The sequence below is a fragment of the Pongo pygmaeus genome, chromosome 6 (assembly GCF_028885625.2).
Source record: "Pongo pygmaeus isolate AG05252 chromosome 6, NHGRI_mPonPyg2-v2.0_pri, whole genome shotgun sequence".
NCBI lineage: Eukaryota > Metazoa > Chordata > Mammalia > Primates > Hominidae > Pongo > Pongo pygmaeus.
In genome coordinates this window covers 97,382,230-97,407,144 of record NC_072379.2, presented here as the reverse complement: position 1 = coordinate 97,407,144, position 24,915 = coordinate 97,382,230, and the positions used below count along the sequence as shown (strand labels likewise).

The following is a 24,915-nucleotide window of genomic DNA, read 5'->3' as shown; positions in this document are numbered from 1 at the left end:
CTTCACCAAGTTGAAAATGTGGCTTGAGGAAAAATATTTCTGCTTTCACTTTGGCCTTGTTTGCCCTGAGGCCATGTGTAGCTGAGCACAGCCAAATGAGACTGACCGAAAAAATCTGGTATAGACAGTGCAGTTGAACAACAGCCAGGCCATGAAATGGAGTCCCAGAAATTCAAGCTTTTACTTAGTTGATGCTGACAGCTGAAAAGAATAGTTTTTTTGGTCTCGCATGCACTTTTCTGCACTATGTAAACCATATCTCTAGGTCACTTATGTTGACCTGGCTTTGTTACAAAATGTGCGACCTCTTTAAGTGTCTCAGTTTTGTTGGTAAAATGGTGGTGTATGACAGCTCTTGGGACCACCCTGGTCTTTCCACCTGTCCTCACACCTTTCACCCCAGAATATTCTGCCCTGTAAGAGCTATCTAATTAAAACACTTTTTTCTCTGGCTCCAGCTGTTTCAGAGAATCCTGGCAATATGCTGCCCTCATTTTTTTGAATTCTTAAGTCCTACGCTTATTAAATTTGTCAGATTTTCTCAACTCTGTACAGACATAGTGAATGTGTGTACACATGAGTGGTATTTTTAACCTAGTCTTAACCACTGATTTTTCTTGTGATAAAAGTGATGTCCTGAGACATTTCAATTGTTTTGGTATCATGCTAGTTAATAAATACTCGGATATCATATGACAAAATTATATTATCTGCAAAGGCAAACATCTATGGATAGGAAGATGATGCTGGAAGTCCTCATTTACACGTTATGCTAATATTTTCTACCAAAAATTATCACTGACATTAAAGATCACTTGAATTTCAGAGCATTTATGGATGGCACTTCATAATTTCAGCATCGTAACTTAGAATACTCTATTCTTTTATTAATTTCAAATTTCTTAATATTATTTATCAGTTTCATCATCTGCAAAAGGCAGATAATAATAGTACCTATTCCTAGGTTTGAACATGAAATTTAAATTAAACAAGGTAATGCATAAAATCACAGTTCCTGGCAATTAGTAAGCCTCCCATTAATGTTAGCTTTAGTGTCATGATATTTTTACTTATTCTTTTATAAAGTCTTCAAACTACAATGTTGACAATGTTTAAATGCATTCAAAAATTGTTTAATTAACATCTAAACATCAATCAAGTTGCTTCTATGTGTTTTAACACATACAGCCTAATCTCAGCATGCCAGCTGAATTACTAAGAAAAGATAAACTCTCTTTATTGTTGTGATTTCTATTGTTATAGCTTATTTCTAACTTGGTCTTGAGGCCTCTCTCTTAAAAGTGGCCATAACCAAGATAGCTACTCTTTAGGAAAGCTCTGACTAGAGAAAAGTTAGGCTCAGATTGAGATGTGTTGGTCAGGCAAGACAGAATGAGAAAGTAAAACCAAATGCATGGAACATAAGAAATGTATTACTTACAGGTCTCAGGGAGGTTAGGGGTGCCAACGGGAGGCTGATGGAAGTCTGGAGGTGGTAGGGAACTCAACCAACAAGCGAGGAGTTAGAGGGTGAGAGAGAGCCAGGGAAAGGATCCGTGGAACTGTGAGTTCGTAAGGTCCACGGGCGCAATCCTTCAGGCTTTCCTGTGGGGGTTGTAAATTGGCTAGTTTAAAAACAAATGTTTGCAAAGGGGGATCTTATTTACATGATTCTAGTGTTAACCATTAGGTTCTATCATGGGCAGCAGCTGTCGGGTATGTTGGTTTTTTTTTTTTTTTTTTTTTTTTTCAGTGATTAAAATGAGGAACAAGTGGCTATTTGCAAGCACTCACACAAGGAGAGGATTTTTTTTACCACACTGAAGGTGACAGGGTACAGTTGCATTTCAAACAACTTAAGTCAGGCCTAAAAATGGACGTCAAGGCAGAAACTATATTAAACAATTTTAAGACAATTATTGTTCCACTGCTTTAACCTTATTGACCCCTAATTGTATTTCTCACTTCAGATTCCTTTGGGAAGCAGCCAGGGCATCCATCAACTAATCAGTCAAGTAAATACTTGCTTCTCATCTCCTTCTTCTTAAATATATCTAAATTCTCAAGACATCTACATTGACCAACTCATCTCAAAAACTAATAGCAGGTGTTTATTTCATTATTTACTGCATTCAAATGCATATATATCTGCCTCGATCTCTGCTATTCCCAAACTTCAACTCTTGGAATCAATCTGTGGATTCTTTTTTGGATATTATTCATATGTTTCCACCCCCAAACCTATAGAAAAGTCCTTCTTCTACCACATTAACCTTTCAGAATTCTATACTACACAGTCCATTCTAGGCTCCTCCTAGAGCAGAAGCCTCCCCTGATTACTACACTGAAGTCCCCATTCTCTAAAGTTCTGACGACTTAGGTGGCATAGGACAAAAAGCAAATGTGTTTTTTTCAGTCCTAAGCAAGCTGCTTGCTAGCTGCAGAAACTCTGAGCTTATTTTCCCATCTGTAAAATTCATAGCAACGTCTACCAAATATCACTGTGGGAAATAGATGTGATAATGAATGAATAGGACTGAAATAGCATCTTAATAGAACAAGGTAGATTTTTCACCATGTTCTCTTGTAGCCATTGTGATACAGACCAAATTTTTTAACTGTTGTTGAAGTGTTATCTTGTATTATTAAGTATTTTATATTTGCCTTAGCTTCCTTTCGGAGAATAGATATGATGTTATTCATTTCTTATATGGGAGTACATGGTATAATTTTATTTGCTTGCCTAATAAATTTTAGTGAGTGTTCTACTTAATGGAAATTCTATAGGTATTCAAAGCAATAAGTGTGCATTTTCTGAAATCTCTATTAGAGTATTTAACAGATGATGCCCTATTCATTAGATATTAGTGTCTATAAAGATTCATTATATACTGTCAAAAAGGGAAGGCCCCAGACCAATTCCACACAGGCTTATTAAGCAATTAAGCACCTGTTTGGGGGCTGGCACTGTTCTAGATATAAGGCATAAAAAAGCGATTGAGATATGAAGTTTACACTCTACCTGTGCTTTTTTTTTTTTAATGAAAATATTTCAAGGCAGCCCAGAAAGGGCTTTTATGGTTTCTTTGGCTGATTGAAAATGAAAAACAAGTGCTGACAAGCTCAGAACCCGTTAAGCATGCCCTCTGCTGTTCATTGGCTACAAATATTTTTGTCTCCACCCACCATAGCCACCATCGTGGTGGCTATGGTAGCGACAGTGGAGTTTAACACTCTTTAAGGAGAGGTAAAGACATCAATCATCCCTTTCCTCATTTTTCCTCTTCATCAAATTCATCTTCCATAAGTATTTTTATCCAAAAATATCCATATTTACTCCATTCCTGAGAAGGAAACTCAGTGTGCCACCATTTTCAAAGCCTCAATGCCAGCTTTTGAGGAAGCCATCTCAGGAGAGTTCAGAAATCCCCTTTGTAGTAAAAGTCTTCCTTATTTTACCTGGCATAGGAAAGCAGTTATCTGTGGTGTAGGGGGGTTCCATTGTGAGGAGTTGGAAGAGCTCTGGAATCACTGCTTTAATGCTGACCCCACTGCCCCAGTTAAAGATTAAGTTCCCACATAAACTGAATTGTGAATTTCACTCTTCTGAAAAAGGATATTTTACCACAAACTCCATTCTCTAAGCTTCCCTCATTCACTTAGACAGCTTGTTTCTAAATGCAGGATAAAAGTGCCATCATTTCTGCAATAAATAAAATCAGGATTAAGTAATAGAGTCATTAAGGCAGCTGGTCTTTGCAAATAGTTGGTCTTAATCATGTGGCAATTTATCTTTAGTAAGGTTATTTACTGTGGACTCTCACCCGTAAAAGCAGTTTGCATCCTCAGTTGTTTCGAGTTGCTGTCCTTATGACCCAGCCTGACTTAATCTAAAGCATCCATGCAGCAGGGTCTTTAATCACTCTTTGATTTTCATCTATGGTTGTTTTAGTTCTCAATATTGAAACCTATGCTATTTCTTCTTCTGGGCATTACTGGGTAACAAATCCCTTGTTCTGACAGTTTCTGCATATTGTATAATAGCTCCAGCACCACCTCTAATGCTCTCGTCCAGCCTCTATTTGACCTCATTTGGTGTTCTTTTTTCCTTCTGGACCACACTACTCCCCCCAATCCGTTCTTGCTCTAAGGGGATGAATACTGCCTTATAACACTCCTTCCCCTTATTTCAGAAATGCACTCCAGGAGGGAGCCATTGCTTATATTTCTGTGTGAATGAAAGTCACTACTGAAGTCTACTAGACTTTAAGTCTAAAAGAAAGTCTACACTTTTAAAAAATATGTTTTGTACTGCTAGTTGATCTTCCTGTTTTCTTTATTTCCATTCTTCCTCTCAAAAAGCCTCTAAAATACAGACAGAAATAGGTTATGTTGAATGCAAATCGCTCATGTCGCATCATTGGCCTCCAATAGTTTTTATAACCCTTAGAATCAAACCTGAACTTCTCACCATGGCCATCAGGGGCCAAGGGACTTGGTTTCTCCACCTTCTGAATCCCATCTCCTCTATGTCCTTTGCTTTCTCACTTATATCCAGCCACTCATGTTTTCTTTTCTTTTCTTTTTCTCACATCTGCCAGAATTGTTTTTACCCTGGAGCCTTTTACTGGCTTGTCCCTCTGTCTGGAATTCTCTCTTTCCTAATTTTTGCATGATTCCCCTACCTTTCTTTAATTTTCTTCATAGCACTTTTCTGAACCTAACCGATTACATAATTATTTGTTTGATTCGGTTAACTTAAAGAAAAAATACAATTTATAACTTTAGGTAAGCAGAAGGGGATACTTTATTTCTCACCAAGGGTTGCAGCCTGCAGGGTGTCCATTCTGAGAGGGTGGGAAACATAGCCTCCAGCCAGAAGCCAGAATCAAATACTTCCATGGAGGGGCAGAGGTAACAGGAATTTATGCCAAGTAGCTAATTTCAGGAGACTGGCTACTGGACCTTTACCTTTTACCATATACGAAAATCAACTCAAGATGGATTAAAGACTTAAGTGTAAAACTTAAAACTGCAAAGATCCTGGGAGAAAATCTAGGAAATAACATTTCGGACATTGGCTCAGGCAAGACTTCATGATGAAGACTCCAAAAGCAACTGAGCAAAAACAAAAATTGACAAGTGGAACTTAATTAAACTAAAGAGCTTCTGCACAGCAAAAGAAACTACCAGCACTGTAAACAGACAATCTACAAAATGGGAGAAAATATTTGCAAACTATGCATCTAACATAGGTCTAATATCGATAGTCTATAAGGAACCCAAACAATTCAACAAGCAAATACCAAACAACCCCATTTAAAAATGGGCAAAGGACATGAACAGACACTTCTCCAAAGAAGACATACATGTGGCCAAGAAGGATATACAAAAAATGCTCAATATCACTAATCATTAGGGAAATGCTGATCAAAACCACAGTGAGATACCATCTCACACCAGTCAGAATGGCTATTATTAAAAATTCAAAAAACAACTGATGCTGGGGAGGTTATAGAGAAAAGGGAATGCTTATACACTGTTGGTGGAAATGTAACTTAGTTCACCCCTTGTGAAAGCAGTTTGGAGATGTTGGGAATGACGCTCAAAATCCTAAGGAAATTGAACACTCAAACAAAGGATTCTTAGCACAGCAATTATACTTCTGTGCAGAGGGGTGCTTCTCCTTGGCCAGTTGCCATGAGAGCACACCTGAACCAAGCGGCATGAGAGCCTTTATTCCTGACGCAAGTCCTGCCCCTGTACCCTTTCCCCAATGGCCGGGGTCGGGCCTTACAATCTAAACTAATTCCGGTTGGCTAAACATTTGAACTTTTTTTTAGATAAGGTGGGCACGTAAGGGAGAGAGGGGAAAAGGGGACGGGGTGTCTACAATGAGCTAGAGAGCTAGTCTTCTTTCCAAATAAGGAAAGGAATGTGAGCTGATAGTGATAATGCCTGGTACTGTGGCATGTCTGGGCATGTAACAAAGGCAGAAAGGAACAAAAAATAGAAAAAGGAAAAAGGGGTGGGGGGTAGTATGAATTAAAGAATAAAGGATTGATCAGGCTATTTGAAGAGAAACCTCATCATATCCCACAGGAGATTTCTCAAAGAACCTACAACAGAACCACCGTTTGACCCAGCAATCCCTTACTGGTTATATGCCCACAGGAAAATAAACCATTTGACCAAAAAGACACATGCGCTTATATGTTCATCGCAGCTCTATTCACAATAGCAAAGAAATGGAATCAACCTAGATGCTTATCGATGGTGGACTGGATAAAGAAAATGTGTTACATAACACCACAGAATACAATGCAGCTGTAGAAAAAGAGATCATGGCTTTTGTAGCAACATGGATGGAGCTGGAGGTCATTATCCTAAGTGAATTAACATGGGAACAGAAAATCGAATCATGTTCTCATTTATAAGTGGGAGCTAAACATTGAGTAAACATAGACACAAATAAGGGAACAATAGACACTGGGGTCTATTTGAGAGTGGAAGGTGGAATGAGGGTGAGGATTGAAAAACGACCTATAGAGTACTATGCTGATTACTTGGGTATCAAAATTATCTGTACACCAAATCTCCACAGCACACAATTTAGCCATGTAACAAACCTGCACATGTACCCCTTGAACATACATAAAAGTTGGAAAGAAAAAAAGGAATTTATGCCAAGTAAGGCAGCCAAATATACATATTCAATAAGCTATGGAAGGAGTCACGAATACATCAAAGGAGAAAGGTGCACATGCGCAGTTGAGCTTCCTGCTTCTCCATGTTCATAAAATGGTGATGTAAGGGTGGAATTTTCGACCCTCTCACACACAAAGATGAAGCAGAGGACACAAGATCCCTTACCGTGCAAGCTTCACCAGAACCACTCTATGACTGTGGTCTCTTAATCAGGCAAAACAAAAGAGAGGCAGCATCAGGTAGTTGGTTGATATCAGTTGTGGAGTCACTTAAAAGGGTTGGTTCCTGTTTAGCCCTTAGGGAAGAAAGGCTAATCGTAGTGAGTGAGGGAGGGGCCTAACACCCTCATCCCATCAAGACTGAGAATTTCATTTTCAAGGTTACTCTGGGGTCCCTTTGGTCAAGAGATCGTCTGTTTAGTCAGTTGTAGGGTTTAGGATTTTATCTTTATTTCTCATTTCTTTATTTTCTTCTCCTCTAGAAAGGAGGCTTTACAACAGCAGGGACTTCACTTTGTTCCCTGCTATGACTTCAGTGACTGAAATACTGCCAGGCGCATAGGAAATGCTAAATGACTATTTGATGAAATCATGAATAAATGATATTTTCAAAATCAGAGGCATGGTAATAAAAACAGCCAACATTTATCTGATACTCATATTATGTATCAGATATATACATAAGCACTTTACATGGATTATCTCAATCTTGACAGTAGTCCCATGAGATTGATATTATGATAATAATCTCAGACATGCAAAACTAGGAAGTACTAAGAAAGCAAGCTAAAGCAAGGTGTTCTGACTTCACAGCCTGAGCTAGATGCTACCTAGAGTCCTAGAAATCCTGTTTCAAAGGCTGCTGTATATAGAATCTGTCCAAATGATCTGACTTTCCTAATAGATGTTCCTGAGGGGGACTCTTGATAATGAAGTATAGAAGATGCATAAAATTTGTAGCCAGACTCTTTGTTTTTCACATTTTTTGGCCTGTAGGAAGTTATTAAACTCAGGCAAAGTCTCCAAATGCTTCCAACCCTCATTTGTAAAATAGATTAATATATACTTCAGAAGATCCTGTGAAAGAAGATATTATGTATAGTGTGTGTGTTTACATAGAAATGCTCACTAAATGGCTATCTTTATGAGGAGGATGATGGTGGAATTTGTGGTGGTGCCATGACTGCTGCAGATGAGAGGTGCATAGCATGGTGGTTACCATCTCTACCAGATTGACTTCGACATGCTTGACCATGCCTGAGGACGGGCCAGGATAGAACTGACAGGAGGCTATGGTATGGGGTATCGAGGAGTCTTAGGAAAAGCCAAGCTCCTCATGTGGAGGATAACAGCTGACATCCAGGATGAATAAGTCTAAGCTCCAGGGAAGTCACCTCAAGGTTTCTAGGCAGATGGAGAAGGAATTCAGCTTGAGGAAGGAGTCAAGAGCCTTATCTTGGTTTGGAAAAAAAAAAAAAAAAAAAAAAAAAGACCCACAAAGTTCATGTCCTGATAATGATTATCAGATCATCTGCCTGCCAGTGCCAGGGGGATGAGGAAATAGGAGCAATAATAAAGATAGCAAACGGTCACTGGAACTTCTGGATGAGCTGAGGGGCTTTGTAAAGCATGTAATAATAGCACCAATTAAACTAATAATAATATCTTAATCATGTGTCAGGAATGTGACTTTATCCTCATAACAACCATATGAAGGGAATAATATTATTATCCCAATTTTTCACATGAGGACCCCAACAGGCACAGAGAAGTTGAGTAACTTTCCCAACATAACTCAGTTAGCAAATGGCTGCTGGGAGTTTGTATAAGTAGAAGAAACAGAGGATTATCCTGGGAAAACCAAAGGAGATGGCCTCATTGAGCCAGAGAGCCCAACAAAGGCACAAATGAAAATATTAGTACAAGTATTGAGAAGAATGATGATTTTCAAATCTTTCCTTTGAATAAAATTGTAAGAGAAACTAATCACATTGTCAGCTCATTAATTAAAATAACATTTGATGATAATGCTGCAAGATATAGCCTTCAAAAGATACTTAAGTATTTGGACAACAGCTTTATAATGAAACTCCCATATCCATTTAATTATGTAAGTACAGTTGCTTACTGTTTTCATATCTACCAAAATTAGAAATAGCATTTTCATTGAATTTGGTTTCATTCTCTCAAGTGAACTTCATCCACAAATAATTTAATTAATGGACAAAGAAAGAAGCTCCATTTATCTTATTAAATAAATGTATTTTTGTTGAAGATTTTTACTTTTTAATGATTTTCAAAATTTGGAATATATTTATGTCCTTTGGTCAAATTGTGATGATTTATAATTTTAATTCCAAAAAAATGTTAATACTTAGAGGGTTATATTTCTTTTTTTTTTTTTTTTTTGAGAGCGAGTCTTGCTCTTGCCCAGGTTGGAGTGCAGTGATGCAATCTCGGCTCATTGTAACATCTGCTTCCCAGGTTCAAGTGATTCTCCTGCCTCAGCCTCCCGAGTAGCTGGGACTACAGGCATGCACCACCACGCCTGCCTAATTTTTGTATTTTTAGTAGAGACGGGGATTCACCATGTTGGCCAGGCTGGTCTCGAACTCCTGACCTCAGGTGATCCACTTGCCTCAGCCTGCCAAAGTGCTGGGAGTACAGGCGTGAGCTACTGTGCCTGGCCTACATTCTTAAATAAGAATTAAATATGCATATTTTTGTTGTACATATGTATGATAGTAATCAATAAAATACCTTAAAATATAAGACTTGCTGTATCAGGATAAAAATTTTTGAAGCAAGTAGAAAAGAAATGTGAATAAGAATAAATAGAAATAATATAAAATTTCTGGCTGTTAAAAGATTGTTAAAATTGGATCTTTTTTATTATTTTAAAATATGATGTTGAGTACCAAATTCCTATACTACTTAGATTTCATTGTTGTCATTTAAAAAGAGATGTAACTATGTTATTTTTAAAGTTTGAAATTCATATTTTACTGAAAGTTATATTCTTTGCAACTACTGACACATATAATAAGAAAGTTAGTTTTTAACTTAAAAATGATTTAGTGGCTACGAAACTTTTCAAAATTCTCTTTGAAGTACTTGAATGACAAAGGTTGAAATCTTCTCAAGCTCATGGGTGATATTCATTGGATAATCCTTGCTCCAGAGAACCAAGGCAATGAAGAGTGAGTTGGTGGAGGTGGATGGTAAGCATACAGGGATTTGTGGGTTCTGTTTCTACCTCACTTCTGGGTTTGTGTCCTGGGAAGGTACAAGATCTCCGAGGGGCAAACAACACAGACGTATCTTGGTGGTTTTAGGCCAGAGAGGCTCAAATTGTCTCCCAGAATGGTGCAGGAATAGCAGAAAAATTCCTATTCCTCTAAAGCGTGTTTGGACATAATGGAAAGCTCACTTGCCCTGAACAGGCTTTCATTAGGAACAAGAGACAGCAGAAGACCTTCATTAACTGGTGACAAAGTTAAATAGAAAAACTGATGTTATCATAGATGCCAATATGGATAAATGACATGAAATATCAACTGAACTGTGTAGATACAATCTGATGAAAAAGAAAAATGCTCAAATGAAAAAAATGGTTTTGCTCTCCTGATTGAAAAATAATAGCATATGCTGGAAGAACTCCACATATATTATTTTATTCTCACGACACAGCTACTACATGGGATAGATATTATTATTATTTCCAATTTTAGAGGAAGTGACAATTCATCAAGAGGGATTAAATAACTTTTCCAGTTTATATCGTTTATAAGTAGAGAAGCTGGAATGGGAACCTGAAGCAGAAATTGGGGCTCATTTTGGAATAATGAATTTACTGAATATAGCTGGTTTGTGAATTTGCAGGTATGTAATCTGTATATACACATACACACACATATGTGTACATAAAAACATCACTGGGATTCCGCTGAATGTGCCAGGCTGGTGTGGCTTGGGTAGCATCTCCTTCATTTTATTGTTTTCTGTGGTCTGCTTTTCCTATACATGAGACAAGCTGTCAATACAGAACCACAGCTTACAATGCTTCCAGTTCACATCAACTCAAAAGAAGGTAATTTATAGGTCTAATTTCTCTGTTTGACTATTCATGATTTGACAGAGAGGTAAAGATGATTATAGTTTATCCCCAGAATCAGTAATAAAGGGAAAAATTAAAACATGTAACTTCTTTTTCTTCTTTTGAAAAGTCCTAAGAAAGTGAGAAATTCCTTTTATCTCATGTATATTGAAAAATATCCAGAGAAACAATAGGAATGACCTTTTCATAATTCTATCATATATTCATTTTGCCTTGCAGAAATAATTTTGTTTATGATCTCATAAAATCTTTGGGTGACTTTCTTTTCTGTGCATAATTCAGAGGAAAAAAAAACACTAAAGGAATAGAACTTCACCCTGCTTTTGTACTTGGAGGTTGAGAGGTAACCTCACATAAACAGTTTTAATGTGTTTGTTATAATGTCATTCTTTAATAGCACTTTATGTAAGTAACACTCAAGCATGGCAACATAATAGCCCTGAGAAATACACAATTTAAACTATGTGGAAAGTAGTATTTTATGAGGTGAATAGACAAATACATTAGAGTCACCAGAATGAAGATGGCATTTTTTTTTTTAATCTTGGAGCTAGTTCTTCCAACTCTCAATACCTGTGTACTATGAAGGTAACACTGTTACAAAACCATAAAAATTAAAATGTATACCAGAGGTCCCTTAAGAAAAACAACTTATTGACAATGAATTTCACCAATTGGCATGCATGCCAGTAGAATTTGTTGTGGTTTTAATTTTGCAGAGGGGCCTGCATTCCTGTGCAAAAGGTGCTTGGCTAAAAGGATACTAGGATAAACTCTTAAGAAAAAAAATTCCACAGTAATCTGCAGCTTTGTCATCACGCATGGAATTCAATAAAATTCTCAATGTCTCTGGTTAAATAAACATTTTTTCTTACTTAGTCTGCTTATTTTTTTGTCTAGACTAAAGCTTTTTAACAGGCTGCATAACAAGCTGAATGTTTCTCTTGACTTTAGCTAGCAGAATACGTGTAGGAAACTGTTACCATTTTCTTAAAAAATTTTTCACTTGGGTAAGACATAAATCAGCAGTACATTAAAATTATAAGAAACACATCAAATATTTTAAAACTCAGGTTAAGGTGAAATATAAGCAAGGGAGGTACTGAGAAATAATGAAGCAATTAGGGAGTAGTGCAGAATTGTTAAGTTGGAAGACCTGTTAAGACAACTTTTAATTTTTGTGGTTTCTTTTTTCTTCACTGACATTATTAAAGATTGAAAGCCCAGAGGTAGCAGAAAGCTGTAATAGGTGTGCCATTCAAATGTGTTAACTGGATTTTGAATTAACCTGTGGTTTCTTTCCTCTAATTTATTAAAGGCTCATTTTACATGATAAGGTGTTACCTGACCTAATGACTGCAGTTTCCCCACCTAGATCATTGGCATTTAACTTGCCATAGAACACAACTGAAACATTCCTTCTTGTTCCAGCAAAATGATGCCTTCTAAATAAGGCAATGTTAAGACATTTATTGAATACTTACCATGTAAAATGTTCTGTCCTAATGCTTTACTGGTATGAACTTGTATAGGAAAGGAGGGCAGAGAGAACTGTAAAACTTTCCCAGAATAAGACAGTTAGCTTGGATTCAAATTGAAGCAATCTGGCTCCGAAGACGATGCATTCCTAAACTGTGTATTTTTTCCAATGTAGACACAACATACTCTGAATAAGTATCTCTAGATGTGAATGAATGTACAATATTAGGGAGAAAACAAATATGTATTTGTTTGGAAGTATATACAGAAAACGGATGACATTGGATGTCTTTTCGGTTGGGACTTAAATAAATAAGGGCTACTGGTACTGGGAGAGCTTTACATGTGCATTTTTCTGCAATTTAAATTTTGAAATAGTAGATGTATTACCTTAAAAAAATGGATAAAGGAATCTTTAAAAATCATATGAATTCAGTAGATTCTATCATGCTAACAAGTAAGTTAACCCTACGTTAAAAATAAAAGCTAGAAACATAATTGGGGAATTCAACATGTTTTATTTTGCCAGGCCAATGATTTCATCAATATCTGATTAAATTTTACTGTGACAACTACATTTAGTTTGTTTTCTTACACAGATTGAACATTCACCATTATGACAGTTTCATCATGCTAAAATCTATTCAGAAACTTACACTTTGGAAAAAAGTGTATTTCTAGAAAATTTTATGTACAATACAAATGGAATAGATATTAAGTCACTGAATTGTCAAGCTACATAAAATAAAACCAATCAACCACCAGTAGTATACATTAACAGCATTTTTGAAAAAAAAAATTTCTTTTACATTCAGCAGAGTTATGTTCATGAAGAATTTCTGCATTTTTAAAAGTAAGGAAAGTATACACAATTTAATAATTGTGAAAATAGAAAGAATTAAATAGCACAAATATAGTATAAAACTAAACACCGTTACTGTCTATCAGTTTGGGCTTATGTGAAACAAAGGGAACTGTGACTCTAAAACAATTTTACTTTTAACTTTGAGAATAGATTGGCCATAAACACAGAAGATGCTTTTGGCTTTACATTGACATATTTCTATGTGTCATGTAGAAGAGAAAATAAGTTTAATTATACCTTTTAAGCAGGCAAACCATTATAATAAACTGCTTTAGAAATTACTTTAAAATTATACACATTTGGAACAACAGATTTTTTTAAAAATGAAGTTTGGTGTTATGTCATGCATTTTAACTATTTTTGCTATACCGACGCCTCCTCATACATTATCATAATTTATCATAACTTAAATAATGAATCATATTCTGATATTCTGATTAGTAATAATATTCATTTTGACAATGATTTTAGTTTTTGAAGCTTTAGACTGCAATACTTAAAAAGGCCATAATCTACTTTAATTACTTTCATCATAGATTATTAACTATAAATAAAATGTTTATACGATATTTGGATTAGGTACATGGTACAATATCTGTTTTTACCTGGAAGCATGAAAATGTCTTAAAAGGTAACTAAAAAAGCAAAAGTAGTGTTTTTAAAATATATATGAGAACATGAATAATTTTTTTCACATTTTTCCATCTAATTTTTATTTGGAGAAAATAATTTCAGAATGAAATTATTCTAATAAAATTATTCAAACATACAATTAGGAGATAATTATTTTATTCATCACAAAACTTACTACATTTACACTTAGAGACCAGTGAACGCATGTACCATTACCTTTTGAAAGAAAGAATGTCTCCTCATATTGTTTTCTTACTTTCTAGACATAACAAGCACCTTGCCATCACACTGGAAAGATCATAAAATATATAGTGTTGACTTAAAAATCAGTATGATATCTGAGACTGGTTTTAATAAAAGGGAGAATTATTGAACTTGAGTACTGAAGTTGAAAACTATCCACATTTGTTATAAATTCCTCTTAAAAAATTAGTAGTTTCTACTTTGATTTTTCTTTTTGATGATTTCACCCCTTATTTAGAAGTCAATTTTTTTCCTTCTTATATTGTTTAATTTGCCACACAGACTAGGAAATAAGAGAACAAACAGTAATAACTAAATAGTGCAAGATTATATTCTTTGAGTCTAAAATAAATTAAATAACTTCCAAAAAAAGTAAGTGCTTTTGTTTGGAAGGTGATAACATAAGAATATAAACCGAACTGCTTCACTGAAATAACTCCCACCAAATATCTTCATGGGGTAGGTTACTGATTTTTATCTTCCTGAATAAGGAAACAAAGGTCAGTGACAGATACCAGTAACTGATTATTTTTACAATCTTAAAAAAAACCTACATATTTCATTGGGACCATAAAAACTCATCATTTTCTCTTTATGAATAACTCATGTTTTTATACAACTTTAAATGCCTTCTTCCTTTTCTATTTCTTTTGATAGCCATTCTGTCATATGCATTTATGACTTTTACTATGTAAAAGCTGGGGATTTGGAACTCGTTTTCATATATAAAATCACTGACAATTAGAATTCTAAAGCCCCAAAGCAGGAAAGGAATACCACAGGGATATGGCCCTCATTCAATTGAGGGATGCAACAATTCTAGTTTTGTAGCCACCATATCGATTTTGAAGAAAAGGTGAATAAAGATATAAATAAAATCTGGGTTAAGTTAAATATTTATATGCACCATGAGGACCATGACATGTCTAGTGCTAGTCACTATCATACAAGAAAATGCATGCTCATTTCAGTTCGTGTAAAACTCACTTTAGGAGTAATCACCTTTTTCAGTAATTCCCCTTGGTAAAGCACACGTTTCTTTGCTCAAAATTTCATCATTGAAGACAGAGCATTTGTTAATGGAAGCATAACACCCACATAAGAAAATATTATGACTCTGGCAACTGATTCCTCCTGTTTCTACTTTTCCGGCTATTGATGAGGGCCTTTAACTTGCCATAGTCCCCTCTCATTTTCTGTGATTCATCTCCCTGCTGATGTTGCTGCCGAGTGTCTTTGCAGTATTGGTTAATCATCTGCATTTCTGAGTGGCTGAATGCCCCCATGATGTCCTTCGGGTGGAAGGGTAAAGCCCTCACAGAGCTGGCCCAGGTCCATGGGGACCATTTGTCTGTCACAACAGCCACCATTTCTGAATCTAAAACTTTGAAGTTGATCTTGGCTATGGTCTGCTTGAAACTATTTTCTGTAGCAATGCAGTGATAAAGTCCTTGGTCAGAACCCTGAACAGAGCGGATCAGGAGTCCCTGTGAAGTGGCTATGATTCGTTCATTCAGCTTAACCTAAAAGAGAGACACATTAAAGTTACTGAAACTGAACATTATATTTCCTTAGATTATGACCAACATATACAGAATAGTCTCAATTTTCACAGATTTGGGGAAAAAGTATTGAGTACTAGTTAGCATCCTTCTCAGTGGACACGAAATTTTGGTCAGTTCCATTGCCTTTTTTTTTTTTAAACATGGGAGATCTTGTCACACTGTCACAGGGTATTGAATCTAATAAAGAGAGGGTGAAGATATTATCCATATCGGCAAAAATAGCTTAAAGTGCTTTCCCCTGGATAGAAGTTTCTCCATATATAAGCACAAAATTGTGGCTGCCTTTGAAATTGGAATCACAGTCAATATATGTAAATGAAACTCATAGATACTTTAAAATATCTATTCCATCCTGATGTTCTAGTCTTTCATATTTATAAAAAATACTCGCTAGTGAAAACATGAAGCCACAATTAAAGGGTGAATTTTATCATTTTGTTTCAATGAATGAATGTTCTTCTAAATAAAAAATAAGTAAGCAGAAGCAGAATTTTGAAGATTATCAAGGGCGTTTTTCAATTATCCCAAAATAAACAATGTCTAAAAATTAGCTGGAATGTCATCATCTTTTAAGTCCTCTAAGTGATTTTACTTTACAAGGAAAGGTAATAAAAAGCTATGAATTAATATTTAATTACTTTATAGGTTTTACTGGAAAAAATGATTGTTTATTGGGTATCAGTAAATGCTTGAAACCTTCCTTACAGTTCCACCTGTAGTATTGCCAATGAATAGATAAAAACCTAAGTGGTAAGAGGTTCTTTGACATATATACTCTAGAATACTCTTTCATTGAAGAAAAAGGAAATTTGACCAAAATCAAAATTAGATAATGCATGTTAAATGTTTTCCTAAATGATAAAGTTCTGTGCAAATGGACAAGATATTACTAATAATATATAAATCAAAGATCAATTGGTTTGTGCACAAAAAAAGTACAAAAAGGCAAGTACAGTATTAAAAGATAATAAAACAGAACTAGAAAAGAGAGAATCACTTGGAGGAAGAAAACAGAATTTTGACATTAATTAATTTTACTAAGTTTAAATGTTCCTCAAAAACAAATTGTGTACAAACACATTCAGAAATTAAAGAAAAAAGAAATTTTATCCTATTTGTGCAAAATTGGGAAAATATTTTGAGTCCAATATGGTAAATCCATTAAACATGTATATAATATTTGGCACAATTACATTTTAGGAATTTATCTAGAATATACCCTCTCACATGTGTGCAGGTATTTTTGATAAGAGGAAAACAAGAAATTACCTAACAAATAGATGGCTTTGAAAAAAAACACTTAAGGTATATTCATACGATGGAATATTATGCAGCCAGGAAATATGAGCTGGAATCACATGTACTCATATTGAAGTGAGGTGTGTGTGTTGGGGGGGGAGGGGAGGAAAGCTATAGAACATATTTGGAGAAATATATAACTCTTGGGAAACTTACTCTGGGCAGTGGGAATAAAAACTGAGTATGTATTATTCCACAAGTATTAGTATTATTCAGTAAGTATTCGTATTATTCAAAAGATATTAAAAGTGAGAATAAGTATTGAAGTGGAGGAGGGCTTTCAGTTTTCACTTTATGCTACTTAGTATGAACTATTTGCCTTTGCTCTGTGAGCTTTTATCATTTGTCTGACTTAAAAAATGATTAATGTTTACACAGTAATATGAGTGAGAAGCATGTTTTCTTAAAATAGAAAGGATCAGAATAAGTTTAGTAAAATATTAATAGTTTAAAAATAAGTAAACTTGTGCTCTGCTTAAATTCTGAACAAAACAGACTTTCATACTTGTGTTAGAGCTAATGTTATTGCAATATTAAATTATTACATTCTTATGTTTTTGAGATTGGAAAAAAAGTCAAAATAGTAATATCTGAGTCTTCATATTCTTGAGCATTCTGAAACAGAACTTTGGAAATATTATTAGAGAGAATAAATCCTTAACACATTCCATTTTAAATTTTACTATTAATTTATATGGCAGATATTCAAACATGTATTTATTTTAAATCATAGATATTATATTCACTTATATATTATTCTATTGAACTTTCTACTGAATAAAAGAAAATTACTTTTTAGTTGATCCTTGTTTGAGTATTACTTACCCAATTCACATACATACATATAGGCTTTTTCTGGAAGAATTGTTCATGTCCTTGTGTTCCTGCCCTGGCCTAACAACTCACTTGTGTATAGTAATCATCATCACACATTATGACTTCTAACCCAGGTTACTCTGCAAGGTAATTATTATAATCCATATCCATTCAAAATAACTGAAAATTAATTTGACTCTAGAAATGTCAAGACTTCTTTGATAACAGATTTTACAGCAAAGAAAAGAGATCTCAAATAAATAATTTTCATTATTAAAATCTTTCTAAAAGTATTGTTAGCATCTTAGGCTTTAGAAGAATGATGGGGCTCTGATGTCCATCTAGCTCATCTTTCCTCCACATAATTCAATTTCCTCCTGCAAGTAGTCATCTACTTATGGTTTAATATTCCAGTAATGAGGGACACAGAATTTCCTAAACAGCTCCTAAGATCTTTGGGTAGCCAAGTCTGAGAGTCGGAAAGTATTTTTGCATATGAAACCAACATTTATTTCAGTAACGTTGATGCAGTATCTGTGTTCTACAGCTTAGGGTGGTATTCAGTCTACATACCCTTAATTAACTGAATATTTAGTAACCAAATTGCCCACAACAGAAGAACACACATAAATGCGGAAGGCTCCACTTCCCTCTTGGCTCCATCAGACTTTATGCTGAACAAATGGTGGTACATTTTAGACTTCCCTAAGGCTTTATATATATACATATATATTTTTATCTTCTCATTTGTCAGGACAACATGACATCAATATTGTGAAATTCATTATTTACAACATATCACCCTATGTCATTTTATAATGTCTCCCTTATTTCAAAAAATCCAGCTCTTTAATCCATGAAAAGTTTCAGTAAGTGTCTTTTTATTTGAAAATCTGAGGACTTTTTCCACATCACTAAATAAAGACAACGGTCCCGTAAACAATGATTCCATATATTACCTAACCAAAGCACAAGAGTTATGAATAATAAAGCAATGGAAACAGATTACCACACAGCAGAAAAACGCTCTTTGTCATGAAGGTTATAGTTCAGTGTAATTTCTTGCTGAGGAAAATTGAACTTTTTTTTAAAAAGCCTCCTTTTATCTTGTGAATCACACAAAGGTGCTGTTGTGTGAAAATCTGGCTTCTGGATTTGCACACATCTTGTTTCTTTTACGAACGTTTCCTCACATCAATACCACCGTCTTAGCACCCAAGCTCTTGTTTCAATCACCATGTTACAGAGGTGAGCAGGCAGAGAGAATTTCTAATTAACCCATCAATTCTTAAGGACAAAGGATTTTAAGGAAAGTGGCACTTGTCATCCCAAAGACATAAAAGATGATCATATGCCTTTCCTTTTTCCTTTGATCTGAGCCTCACCGAGGGACGGTGATTTAATGTTCTCTCTGAAGCCCTGATGGATTGCTGCTGTGCTGCTTTACTCACCTCTTTCCTCCTGTCTTTGTCTTTCTGTAACAGCCACTTGATAGATGCCTGCGGAGACTTGGGGGCACACTCCAGAAAAGTGGTGTTATTTTTTACTCCATACTGGACAATTTCAGCTGCATTTCTGTATGCTAGCAGGCAAAAACAAAAGGCGAGAAAGAGAGAAAGAAAGAACACAACTGAATTTAGAGCACATTCTCCTGTAACAATGCTATATGCATATTTATTTTTACACAGAATTGTAACAACTACGGCAGCCAGCAAAAAGCAGTGGTAATCATTTAACAAGCAAAATAGGATACGTTGTTTACCCATTTTGTTTGTGTAAAGGGAAGGAAAGACTGTGAATTAAGGCAATGTTGATAAGAAAATCATGTTTATTCAAGAATTACTCTACACCAACGATTGTTCTTAATATTGCTTTGTTAACTTAATTATTACAATACTCCTGCCACATTTTCTCAGCTTTTCACAGCCAAGCCAACTGAGGCTGTGAGTTATGAGGAAATACACTTTAGTGAATGTGTCAGGCAATACCGAAGCCAGGTTTATCCCATTCCTAAAGTCCATACTCAATGTTATATAGAGAAAATAGGTAAGCACTGGGAAACGGCAGAAAGTAAGCTGTGGCCTTGGTGGAATGTAGTGGTTGAGAACACTGTCTTTGGAATCAGAGGAACGTAGGGCAAAATCCTGACCTTACCACTACTGGCTGTGTAACCTTAGACAAGTTACTTGATGTCTCCGTGCTTTAGTTTTACTCATCTCTAAAACATGGATTACAGCATTTTTACATAGGTTTCTCAATGCAAGTATTAAATTAGGCAAAACATGTAGTATTGCCAGGTGGTAGCTTAGACATGGACAGAATCCTCACTAATAAAGCAGGAATAATAAGACTCCAGTATGGTTTCTTCAGCACTGAGTGAAATAATCATAAAAAAGCACTTAGCTCAGGTTCTGACACAAAGTCAGCATCAATATTTGTTTGATGTTACCTCCACTGCCATTATTCTTACCACTATGACAACTACTACTATTAATGGGAACTGATACACTTTTATAAAATAGCAAATGGAGAAACGGTAACTTGAATTTATTCCCTCAACTAGATATATGGAACAAGTAAGCAAAATCTGTCTTAATTTGCTCTTTGCAGTTAGAATAGTTAGTAAAAAGAATGCCATTTTTTACTAAAGGAAAGCGCAGACTCAAAAGGATTAGAAATAGGAGTCTCACTGTTAATTTTTGAAACAGCACATCTGTAGCACCTTAGCGAGCCACAAGGAATGTCTGTTTGGAAATATTTTATTTGGTGGGACTGAGGCAGGAAAAGTATTGTAACATGGTAACTCCATGTCAGAATGGGAAGAAAGGAATTAGTTTAACTGAAGGACACAAGGCAGGATTGTCAACAGGCACCGTAGTACACCCATGTTCATAGCAGGATTCTCACTATATCCAAAAGATGGAAGCAAACCAAGTGTCCAGTGATGGATGAATGGATAAACAAAATGTGGCTTACCTACATACATACGTACATACGCACACACAAACACACACATTATATATATGCACATGTGACAAAATATAATTCAGCCTTAAACATGAAGAAAATTGTAATATATTTTACAATATAAATGGACCTTGAAGACTTCAGGCTAAGTGAAATGAGCCAGTCACAAAAGGACAAATATTGTATAATTCCACCTATATGAGGCTTCTAGAGTAGTTGAATTCATAAGAAAATCATAAAGAAGTAGAATGGTGGTTTCTAAGGGCTGGAGGGAAGAGGTAATGGTTAGGTGGTATTTAATGGGTCCAGTTTCAGTTGGGGAAGATGAAAAATATCCAGACGTGACTGGCAGTATGTTGCACAACAATGTAAATATGCTTAATGCCATAGAACTGTAAACTTTAAAATGGTTAAAATAGTAAATTTTATGTTATGTATATTTACTGCAGTAAAAAAATGCTGTTCTAAGGGTTCTTCGGTGGTAAATCTTAAAATGGGAAATAGGTTTTCTTCAGAAAGAAAATAGTAGCTAAGAAAATCTGTAATTACAATCTGCGTGAAAGACCTACCAGCTAACATACTATACTTGAAGTATATGTGTTCCCAGACATTTGTTTTTCATGATTCTCAGTATACATACAAAAAGCCTTTAAGTTTTAATTACCCTATATAAATACCCAGAATTGTTATAATAAATATTTTTGAAAGTGAAACGCTTGAATCTATGACAATGTTTCCCCTTACTGAAATGTGATACGGAGCATTGCTACTGTTCACTGAGATTGGCCATTGCTCACTTTTAATACCTTTTAGATTAAATCCTCTGCATTGAGTCAGTGGGTTTCCATGTCTCACATCTTGTCTTCGGCTCCTCCTGTAAGTGCAGAAATACATAAAAGTTACTGAGAATTATCACTACCAATTATACCACTCTTAAAACACTGTAATTTTAAACTTTCATCCTTTTTATTGCTAAGCTTTCATAACATTTTTTAAAAGAGTCCTGATTGATGTAGCTATCTCACATTTCTTACACAATTTATCAATAATGGGGGGGTACTTATCTTTGCTTTTTAATCTGAACAAATTTTCCCATCTACCATTCATGATGAAATGGCTATGACTCTCCTGCCGCATGCATATCCTGAGTAAATGCTACCTTCTCTAATTAATAGTGTAAATTTTTAGTTTAGAGAAATTCAGCCTAAATTTTCTAAAACAATAACATCCAAAGTACAAACTCACTAGCATTTTCCTTTTTATAATAGCTTGTCTTAAATAAACATACTTGTTTCTTACAAAACTCAATGTTTTCTGTTTCTAGATATATTAAAACTTTTCTGAAACAAGCAATAGAGATAAAAATAGGGATATTTAATAAAAAGTTAATTTCATTTACTAGAATAAGCATGTTGTCCCCAACTTTTTATTTTGAAAATTTCAAGTCTACAGAAAAGTAGAGATATGAGTAAAATGAATACTGGTATACCTAGATTCACAAATTGTTATATTTTGCCACATTAATTTCTTTCTCTCTCACATGCAAGTATATATCATGTACATACTGTGGATCCACACCTATGAAAGCCTTTAGAAAATAAGTTACAGATACAATAATGTTTCACTCATAAGTGCTTTAGCATGTATTTTTCAATGACAAGTAATCTTTCAACATAACAACATAATTATCTAAATATATTGATATTTAACAACATAATCTAACGCATATTCTATATTAAAATTTCTCTAGTTGTTCCCAAAATATCTCTTATGGATTTAAGTTAACCAGCTTCCAGTCAAGGTTCATCCTTTGCATTTAGTTGTTATGTATTATTAGCTTAAGCATTTCAGAAATTTAGTTACATTGGGCCAGGTGTGGTGGCTCACGCCTGTAATCCCAGCACTTTGGGAGGCCGAGGCAGGCGGATCATGAGGTCAGGAGTTTGAGATCAGCTTGGCCAACACAGTAAAACCCCGTCTCTACTAAAAATACAAAAATTAGTTGGGCATGGTGGTGCATGGCAGCATGGTGGTCCCAGCTACTCAGGATGCTGAGGCAGGAGAATCGCTTGAACCCAGGAGGTGGAGGTTGTGGTGAGCTGAGATCACGCCACTGCACTCCAGCCTGGGCCACAGGGCGAGACTCCATCTCAAAAAAAAAAGAAAAAAAAATACAATATTTGCAAACTGGTCATTATTTAAATAAGTTCTAAGTTGTATTCAAATTATTTAATTTCGTGAGTCTTAGATTCACTAAGTACCTGACTTTCAGTGGTATTAGGTAGTCTAAGAAGTCGAAGTAGAGCGGCTGCAATCCTCCGAGCATCACATATTATTAAAAGTCAGAAGAAGGTGACTCTTTAAATATTGTGAATACCAGCCTAAATTGATTGCTTACTATCAACACTGAAAAGTATACATGAGTGAGCATATCACTTAATTGGGTTAAATGCTACGTCTTTCTTCATACTTTTAAAGATAAATAAAAATATTCAGCAAGAACAGAAATATTAAAAGCACACAGTGGATATTAAAATTACAAAGAAAAATTAATCGCAAAGTCATTGATAGTGGAAAAAAAGCTCATTTTCTAGCTAAAGAAAACACTACCTCATGTACACAATGGACTGTATAAATCTACTTATGGTAGAATAGGTATAAAATTTTGTACCACCTAAGTATTCCTTTTCCAAAGTCACGTGACCCCTACCGATTGTATATTTCTGTACACATGAAAACAGTGAAAGTGTTAGCCACTTTTATCTCAGGAAATACGATTAATATGGTACTGTATTCTAGAATAGCTCACATATCAAGTTTTTACTGCATAACATTTGCTATATTTTGAAGTCCAGCATTATTTTACTACAGCCAACTTCTGAGTATATATTATATGAGCATCATGAGAGCGTTTTCAGCCATCTAGGCAAGCAATATCATTCACGATGGCTAAATTTATTGTCCTGTGATCAACACTATGTAATGGTTTATTCATGTATACAAACTCTCAAGCTGGGCAATCTCAATTTACAGTATCACATAGCTTCTAGACAGTCAAATACAGAAAAAAACATTGTTATGGCTTGGCTTAAATCATGAGATCAGCAAGGCAGCCATCTGAGCGTTTTTTATGTGTAGATTCCCTCCACGGCACTCACATGGCATCAAAAAAACATGCTGGTAGGCAGTCATATTGTATTGCATGTAGAACTTGGAATTTGGTTCAAGTTTCCCATGTTTCATCCACATCAGTAAATTCTTTTGGATAAACAATGAAATCTTTTTTTATAGAAAAGATATTTATTTGAAAATTGGTCTGATTATCTTGTCTTAAAATAAAGTTTCTAACTACTTGTCTGAATCCAGAACAAATACTGTTAGAGACTATACTGCAATATTTGATACAAATCCACAAATATTTAAGATACTTGAGAATGAAAATGGAAAAAAAAGGCTTTTATTGTTTACTATAGTTTTTTTTTTTTTTTTTTTTGACAGAGTTTCACTCTTATTGGCCAGGCTGGAGTGCAGTGGTGCAATCTCGGCTCGCTGCAACCTCCACCTCCCAGGTTCAAGCGACTCTCCTGCCTCAGCCTCCTGAGTAGTTGGGATTACAGGCATGCGCCACCACGCCCGGCTAATTTTGTATTTTTAGTAGAGACGGGGTTTCACCATGTTGGTCAGGCTGCTCTCCAACTTCTGACCTCAGGCAATCCGCCTGCCTCGGCCTCCCAAAGTGCTGGGATTACAGGTGTGGGCCACCGCGCCTGGCATGTTTACTATAGTTTTTTAAAAAGGGGAGACTATTGAGCCCATGATATTTAACAACTTCATTATGTCAAAGCATGGATTCCACCAATTTCCAAGTATAACTGTATTTCTCTGTTTGTATACAAAGAAAATAGTTTTTTGCTTTTTATTTCTATGAAATCCTCTAAGTGATCTTTGTGTTTTGCTTACAGAGTGGCATCAGCTCAAAACTAGGTAAATTAACACTATTAAAGAAAATAAATGTGGAAAAATACTCCAAATCCATTATCTTCAAAGGAAAATGAAAAATTCATATGGGAATTTACAAAATAGTTAATTCATTCACCAACATGTTTTGTATTTACTATAAATATCTGCTTAACTAAGTTAGGACATAATTTGGAGAATGTAAATACTGTAGATATTTTTAGTGAAACTTCCAATATGCTAGTCAAAGATAAATATGGGTAGGCT

At 35.1% G+C, this 24,915-nt stretch overlaps 1 protein-coding gene across 1 annotated transcript in view; it reads right to left on the bottom strand.

Annotated features, from left to right (window-relative positions):
* Positions 1-12,801: 12,801 nt before the first annotated feature.
* Positions 12,802-24,915, bottom strand: part of SEMA3C (semaphorin 3C) — a 180,243-nt gene continuing 168,129 nt past the window's right edge. The window contains exons 16-18 of the mRNA XM_054495877.2: positions 21,498-21,565; positions 19,176-19,306; positions 12,802-15,567 (exon numbers count right to left, since the gene is read on the bottom strand). Coding sequence (XP_054351852.1) covers positions 15,154-15,567; positions 19,176-19,306; positions 21,498-21,565 — 613 coding nt within the window. The 3' untranslated portion in view covers positions 12,802-15,153. The remainder of the gene's footprint in view (positions 15,568-19,175; positions 19,307-21,497; positions 21,566-24,915) is intronic.